The following is an 8,888-nucleotide window of genomic DNA, read 5'->3' on the forward strand; positions in this document are numbered from 1 at the left end:
GTGTTCAGTGCAGATCAGTGAGTAAGCACAAGCCCGCCTTGTTTCAGTACCTATGCATTTTACTAGTAACATCGTAATTCAATGTAGAAAGAGGTTACAAAACAATTTTGTTGTTCTTGTTTTGTTAGGTGCCATCAAATTGACTAAGATGTGTAGCGACCCTGTGTACAACAAAATGAAACACTGCCCAGTCCTGTGCCAGACTCACAGTCACTGCTATATGTGAGCCCATCGTTGCAGCCACTGTGTCAATCCATCTGGTTGAAGGTCTTCTCGTTTTGCACTAACCCTCCACTTTACTAACCATGACATCCTTCTCCAGAGAATGATACCTTCTAACGTGACTAAAGTAGATGGGATAAAGTCTGGTCAGTCTTACCTTCTATGAGCATTCTGGCTGCCCTTCTTCATGGACATATTTGTTTGTTCTTCTGGCAATCTATGGTGTTTTTAGTATTCTTCGCCAACACAATTCAAAAGCATCAACTCTTTTTCGATCTAACTTATTCATTGCCTGGTTTTCACATGCATATGAGGCGATTGAAAATATCATGGCTTGGGTTAGGTGCACTTTGGTCTTCAAAGATGTATCTTCGCTTTTCAGCACTTAAAGAGGTCTTTTGCAGCAGTCCAATACAATGTCTGATTTCTTGACTGCTGCCTCCGTGGGTGTTGATTATGGAACCAAGCAATTGTGAAATCTTTGACAACTTGTCTTTCCTCCATTTATCGTGATGTTGCTTATTGGTCCAATTGTGAGGATTTTTGTTTTCTATATGTTGAGGTGTAATCCATACTGCAGACTGTAATCTTTAATCTTCACCAGTACGTGCTTCAAGTCAACCTCACTTTCAGCAAGCAAAAGTTGTATCCTCTGCATATTGCAGGTTGTTCATGAGTCTTCATCCAATTTCGATGCCACATTCTTCTTTATATAGTCTAGCTTCTTGGATTATTTCCTCAGCATACAGATTGAATAAGTGTGTTGAAACGATACAGCCCTTCCTGATTTTAAACCATATAACATCACCTTATTCTGTTCATACAACAGCCTCCTGGTCTATATACAGGTTCTTCATGAGCACAATTAAGTGTTGTGGAATTGCCGTTCTTCTCATTGTTATACATAATTTGTTATGATCCACACAGTCAAATGCTTTTGCATGGTCAACAAAACACAAGTAAACATCTTTCTGCTATGCTCTGCTTTCAGCCAAGATCCATCTGACATCACCAATGATATCCCTCATTCCATGTCCTCTTCTGAATCCAACTTCCATTTCTGGAAGTCAGTATACTGCTGCAACAGTTTTTGAATTAGCGTCAGCAAAATTTTACTTGTGTGTGATATTAATGATGTCATTTGATGATTTCCACATTTTGTTGGATCACCTTTCTTTGGTATGGGTACAAATATAGATCTCTTCCAGTCAGTTGGTCCAGTAGTTTTCTTCCAAATTTCTTGGCGTAGGTGAGTAGGTGCCTCCAGGGTGACATCCGTTTGTTGAAACATCTCAAAGAGTATTTCATTCAATCCTGGAGCCTTGTTTTTCAGTGATTCCTTCAGTGCAGCTGTGGTTTTTGTTCTTTCAATATTGTTGTTTCTTGGTCATAGGCCTCCTCTTGAAATAGATGAATATCACCCAATTCTTTTCTGTACAGTGACTGTATGTTCCTTCCATCTTCTTTTGATGCTTCCTGCATCATTCAATATTTTGCCCATACAGAAACCAAAAAAGCAAAACTCACTGCCATCGAGTTGGATCCAACTCATAGAGAACCTCTCCTTGGGTTTCTGAGGTGCTATGACCACAGAAGTAGATTGCCCAGTCTTCTTTCCAAAGAGTGACTGGTGGGTTCGAACTGCTAGCCTTCTGATTAGCAGTCAAATGCCTTAGACTTTACACCACCAGACTTCCCATTTTGCCCACAGAAACTTTAAATATTGGAACTTGAGGCTTGAATTTTTTCTTCAGTTCTTTCAACTTGAGAAATGCTGAGTGTGTTCTTCCCTTTTGTTTTTCTAACTCCAGGTCTTTGCACATTTCATTGTAATAGTTGACTTTGTCTTCTCAAGCTGCTCTTCTGCTATTCAGCTCTTTTATCTTGTCATTTCTTCCATGTGCTTTAGCTACTCTCCGTTCAAGGGCAGGTTTCAGAATCTCTCTGACGTCCATTTTGGTCATTTTTTTCCTTTCCTGTCTTTTTAGTGATCTTTTGATTTCTTTGTGTATGATTTTCTTGATGTCATCCCCTAACTCATCTGGTCTTTGGTCATTGGTGTTGAATGCCTCAAATCTATTCTTCAGATGGTCTCTACATTCAGGTGTGATATAATCAAAGTCTTATTCTGGTTCCTGTGGACTTGTTTTAATTTTCTTCAGTTTCAGCTTGAACTTGCATATGAGCAATTGATGGTCTGTTCCTCAGTGAGTTCTGGCCTTGTTTTAGCTGAAATAATGAAATCATTTGAGATTTTAAATAATGAAATAATAATCACCTTATTATTTCACCTCTTTCCATGTATGTAGTCAGTCTTATTCCTGTGTATTCTATCAGTCAAGGTCCAGGTGTATATCCATCATTTATGTTATTGGAAAAAACATTTGCAATGAATAAGTCATTGGTCTTCTAAAATTCTTTCATGTGATTTCTGGTGTCATTTCTAATATCAAGGCCATATTTTCCAACTACTGGTCATTCCTATTTCCATCTTTTACATTGCTATCATCAGTAATAGTCAATATATCTTGATTGTATGTTCAGTCAATTTCAGACTGCAAAAGTTGGTAAAAATCTTCAGTTTCCTTGTCTTTTACTTTAGTGGTTGGTGTGTAAATTTGAATAATAGTAGTATTAACTGGTCTTCCTTGTAGGTATATGGATATGATATCATGATATCAATGAGAGCACTGTACTTCAAGATAGATCTTGAAACATTTTTTTTTTAACAGTGAATGCCACACCATTCCTCCTCAATTTGTCATTCATGGCATAGTAGTTCATGTGATTGTCTGATTCAAGATGGCCGATACCACTCCATTTCAGTTCACTACTGCCTAGGACCAGTGGAAAACAGATATTTGCATATGTGCAGCTGCCCCACGTTCAGGCTGCAGTAAGCCAGCCCTGGAACCAGCAGAAGGCAGAAGTTTGCATGTGTGGAGCTGCCCCGGGGGCAGGTTGCAGCAAGCCAGTCCCAGGACCAGCGGAAGATGGGTGTTTGTGTATGTGGAGGTGCCCTTGGGGTTAGACCCAAGTGAAGCAGCCTTGGGACCAGTGGAAGGTGGGTGATTAATCTGGGGGCAGGCCGGGTAAGCGAGCAGGGCGAGGGAGACCAGAAAATGAGCAGAGCAGTTTGGAACAACTAGGGGAGACAAGTTTGTCTGTCAGTTTGTTGTACTTTGGTGGCTTGAGTGCTGCCGTGAGGCTGTAGGCTATAGTGTTTCAAATGCCAGCAGGGTTACCCATGGTACATAGGTTTCAGCAGATCTTCCAGACTAAGGCACACTTGGAAGAAAGAAGAGGCCATCCACTTCTCAAAGAATTGGCCAGTGAAAACCTTATGAGTGGCAGTGAAACACTGTCTGATATATTACTGGAAAACTTTATGAATAGCCCTGAAACATTGTGCAAAATAGTGCCAGAAGATGAGGCCTTCAGGTTGAAAGACACTCAGAATACGACTAGAGGAGAGTTGTGTCCTCAGAGTAGATCCAACCTTAATGATGTGGATAGAGTAAAGCTTTTCAGACTCCCATGCTGATATGGCATGTCTCAGGATGAGAAGAAACAGCTGCAAATATCCCTTAATAATTGGAACATGGAATGTACAAAGTATAAATATAGGAAAATTGGAAGTTGTCAAAAATGAAATGGAATGCATAGAGATTGATATCTCAGGCATTGGTGAGCTGAAGTGGACTGGTTTGGGCTATTTTGAATCAGACAGTCCTATGATCTACTATGTTGGGAATGACAAATTGGAGAAGAATGGCATGACATTCATAATCACAAAGAATTATCAAGCTCTATCCTGAAATAAAATGCTGTCAGTGATAGGATAATATCCATATGCCCACAAGAAAGATTAGTTAGTACTTTGTTGTTGTTGTTAGGTGCTGTCAAGTCATCTCTGACTCATAGCGACCCTATGTACGGCAGAACAAAACACTGCCCAGTCCTGTGCCAGCTCCATGATCCTTGCTATACCTGAGCCCATTGTTGCAGCCACTGTGTCGATCCATCTTGTTGAGGGCCTTTCCCTTTTTCATTGACTCTCCACTTTACCAAACATAATATCCTTCTCCAGGGAATGGTGCCTTCTGACAACATGACCAAAGTATATAAGACGAAGTCTGGCTATTCTTTCTCCCTTCCAAGGAGTGTTCTGGCTGTACTTCTTCCAGGACAGATTTGTTAGTCCTTTCAGCAGTCCAGTACTTTCAGCATTCTTCTCCAGTTAATACTACCATTACTCAAATTTACATACCAACCACCAAAGCCAAAGATGAGGAAAATGGAGATTTTTACCAACTTCTGTAGTTTGAAATTGACTGAACCTGCAATCAAGATGTGTTAATTATCAGTGGTGATTGAAATGCAAAGGTTGGAAACAAAGAATCACTGGTACTTGGAAAATATGGCCTTGGTGATAGAAATAAATTTCATATTACATGATAGAATTTTGCAAGATCAATGACTTATTCATTGCAAATAACTTTTTTCAACAACCCAAATGGTGGCTATACATGTAGACTTCACCAGATGGAGTACATAAGAATCAGATTGACTACTGTGTGGAAAAGGCAATGGAGATAAGCTCGATATCTTTAGCCAAAACAAGAGCAGGAGCTGACTATGGAATGGACCATCAATTGCTCATATGCAAGTTCAACTTGAAGCTGAAGACAATTAAAACAAGTCCATGAGGGCCAAAATATGACCTTGATTATATTCCTCCTGAATTTAGAGACTATCCAAGGAATAGATTTGATGCATTGAACTCCAATGACCAAAAACCAGAAGAATTGTGGGATGACATCAAGAACATCATCAAATAAAGCAAAAGATCATTAAAAAGACAGGAAAGAAAGAAAAGACCAAAATGGTTGTCAGAAGGTACTCTGAAACTTGCCTTTGAATGGAAAGTAGCTAAAGCAAATGGAAGAGTCGACAGTATAAGAGAGCCGAAGAGAAGATTCCAAAGAGCAGCTTGAGAAGACAAAGTCAATTATTATAATGAATTGTGCAAAGACCTGGAGTTAGAAAGCCAAAAGGGAAGAACATGATCAGCATTTCTGAAGCTGAAAGAACTGAGGGAAAAATTTAAGCCTCTAATTGCAATATTGAAAGATTCCATGGGTAATATGTTGAATGATGCAGGAAACATCAAAAGAAGATGGATGGAATACACAGAGTCACTATACCAAAAAGAATTGGTAGATGATAATCCATTTCAGGAGGTGGCATATGCTCTAAAACCAATAGTACTGAAGGAAGAGGTTGAAGCTGCACTAGCAGAATTGACAAAAAACAAGGCTCCAGCAATTGACGGAATACCCATTGAGATGTTTCACCAAATGGATGCCATGCTGGAGGCACTCACTCGGCTATGCCAAGAGATTTGGAAGATAGCTACCTGACCAGCTGACTGGAAGAGATCCATATTTGTACCCATTTCAAAGAAAGGTAATCCCACAGAGCGTGGAAATTATTGAACAATATTGTTGATATCACGTGCAAGTAAAATCTTACTTAAGATAATTCAAAAATGGTTGCAGCAGTATATTGAGAGATAACTTCCAGAAATGCAAGCTGGATTCAGAAGGGGAGTGAAGGATGTCATAGGTGATGTCAGATGGATCTTGGCTCAAAGCAAAGAATACCAGAAAGATGTTTACTTGTGCTTTATTGACTATTTAAAAGCATTTGATTGTGTAGATTATAACAAATTATAGATAATATTGAGAAGAATGGGAATTCCAGAACACTTAATTGTGCTCATGAGGAACCTGTACATAGACCAGGAGGCTGTCATTTGAACAGAACAAGGGAATACTGCATGGTTTAAAATCAGGAAGGGAGTGTGTCAGGGTTGTATCCTTTCACCATACTTATTCAATTTGTATACTAAGCAAATAATCTGAGAAGGTGGTCTATATGAAAAGAACGTGGCATCAGGATTGGAGGAGGAAGAGTCATTAATAACCTGCAATATTCAGATGACACAACTTTGCTTGCTCAACATGAGGATGACTTGGAGCACTTACTGATGAAGATTAAAGACTACAGTTTGCAGTATGAATTACATCTCAATATTAAAAAAACAAAAATCTTCACAACTGGACCAACCAATAAGCAGCATCACGATAGATGGAGAAAAGATTGAAGTTGTCAAAGACTTCATATTACCAACACCAATGAAAGCAGCAGTGAGGACATCAAAAGACAGATTTGTGTTGGGCAAATCTGTTGCAAAAGACCTCTTTCAAGTGCTGAAGAGCAAAGATATCTCCTTGAAGACTAAGATGTACCTAACCCAAGCCATGGTATTTTCAGTCGCCTCTTATGCATGTGGGAGCCAGTCAATGAATAAGAAAGACTGAAGAAAAATTGATGCTTTTGAGTTGTGGTGTTGGTGAAGAATGCTGAAAGTATTGTGGACTTCTAAAAGAACTGACAAATCTGTCCTGCAAGAAGTTCATCTGGAATGCTTCTTGGAAGCAAGAATGGCCAGACTTCGTCTCACCTACTTTGGTCATGTTGTCAGAAGGGACCATTCTCTGGAGAAGGATGTCATGATTGGGAAAGTGGAGGGTCAACGAAAGAGGAGAAGGCCCTCAACAAGATGAATTGACACAGTGGCTGCAGTGATAGGCTCAGATATAGTATGGGTCATGAGGGTGGCACAGGATGGGGCAGTGTTTCATTCTGTTGTACATAAGGTTTCTGTGAGTCATAGATAACTCGACAGCACATATCCACAATGCCTAGGATATTGATCTTTATGGGTTCCACTTCATTTTTGACCACTTCTATTTACCTGGGTTCATACTTCATACATTCCATATTCTGATTATTAACAAATGTTTGCAGCTGTTTCTTCCCATTTGGAGTCGTGCCCTGTCAGCAAATGAAGGTCCCAAGAGCTTTACTCTATCCGTGTCACTAATGTCAACTCTACTTTGAAGAGGCAGCTCTTTTCCAGTAGTGTTTTGAGTGCCTTCTGACCTGAAGGACTTGTCTTCTGGCACTATATCAGCCAGTGTTTCACAGCTATTCATAACGTTTTTCAGTAATGTATCAGGCAATATTTCACTATTATTCATAAGGTTTTCACTGGCCAATTCTTTGAGAAGTGGGTGGGCCCTTACTTCTTCCCAGTTTATCTTAGTCCTGAAGCGCCACTGAAACCTGTCTACTGTGGGTCACTCTGTTGGCATTGTAATACCAGTGACATAGCCTCCAGCCTCACAGCAACACACAAGCCACCACCGTATGACATGCTGACAGACTGCGAGTGGTGCAGTTTTGTTGGATTCTTTATGGTCTGATATGGGAAGAGGTCCATGGTGGAGAGTGATACCATGAATTACTCACTAGGTGATACCTACCCTAGTGACACCACTGCCTACCTCTGTGTTTTTCTTTCCCTGTGAAGTCTTCTATGGCCCCAGATTAAACAGATCACTCCCTTTTGTATGCTTCTACTGTATATATACTTATACTTCTACTAGAAATAGCAACTAACATGTTGTAATGAAATTATTATTTGGTTACTTATTCATCTTATCAAGTAGCATGGGTTCCTTGAAGACAGTTATATTCACCTTTGTAGCCAGCTTTAAGTGCATTGGATTAAAAAGTAGATATTAATGATTGCTTGAATGGATGAAAGTCAACTAGTTTCTTTTCATTTTTGGATTTGAGTAAATATTTACAATCATTATGAGGTTGATATTCAGATCTCTAGAGCCCCATCTCTCTTTTGTATAAATGAGAAAAAATTACAAAGAGGTTAAATCATGATGTTATTGTTGTTAGTTTGCCGTCGAGTCAGCCCTGACTCATAGCGACCCCTCCTTGGGTTTCCGAGGCAGTATCACTACAGAAGTAGGATTGCCCAACCTTCCTTCCGAGGAGTGGCTGGTGGGTTTGAACTGCCAGCCTTCTGGTGAGCAGTCAAGTGCCTTAGGCACTATGCTACCAGAGCTCCCTAAATCATGATAGTGAGATGTAAGAAAGCTAGATACTAGCTAAAATTTTCTGATTCAAAGTCCAAAGTTATTTTGACCAGAACCCAAAGCCTCCCTTTGACAATACTATTTTCTGTATTCTTTTGTGCATCTGGAAATTAATAAGGTTGATGGTAGCATGCCTTAAAAGAAAAATATTTCTATACCTTGTAGTCACTTCTCAGAGCCTTTTATTATTATTATCATTTCAACAATAGAGGAGAAAGGAGAACAGTGGCACATGACATGGAAAAGTATGACTGACACCCAGCACAGGTGATTATTCCATTTACTTAGAATTATTCTTTGTTCTAGCCAAAATCACATGCCATAAACCATGGCACTGCGTACTGTGGCAGAGATACTGTGAAGACTTTACTTGTTCTTTTGGATGAAGAAGCTGCTGGTGCTCCTACCAGAAACAAAGCAGAACTTTTATATGATGATGAAAATATAATTCATTGTAATGGGACTTCTATTCTTACTCTTTTCAGGTAACTAATGTGGAAATTCTATGTATGTACTTGTTAAGTGTAGTCTGTAAAGAAAAATTTTTAAGTGTACCTTCCTTAATTATAGAAGAAATATATGCTTATAGTAGAAAATTATAATATATAAGAAATATAAATATAAATAATATAAAAATAGAAA

At 39.2% G+C, this 8,888-nt stretch overlaps 1 protein-coding gene across 1 annotated transcript in view; it reads left to right on the forward strand.

Annotated features, from left to right (window-relative positions):
- LOC103206867 (PARP1 binding protein) overlaps positions 1-8,888 on the forward strand; it is a 211,890-nt gene that overhangs the window by 128,657 nt on the left and 74,345 nt on the right. Inside the window, exon 7 of the mRNA XM_007952383.1 lies at positions 8,553-8,731. Within this exon, the coding sequence (XP_007950574.1) occupies positions 8,553-8,731 (179 nt within the window). The remainder of the gene's footprint in view (positions 1-8,552; positions 8,732-8,888) is intronic.

Source organism: Orycteropus afer, unplaced genomic scaffold, assembly GCF_000298275.1.
Source record: "Orycteropus afer afer isolate SDZICR_OR568_19922 unplaced genomic scaffold, OryAfe1.0 scaffold00334, whole genome shotgun sequence".
In the NCBI taxonomy this organism is placed as follows: domain Eukaryota; kingdom Metazoa; phylum Chordata; class Mammalia; order Tubulidentata; family Orycteropodidae; genus Orycteropus; species Orycteropus afer.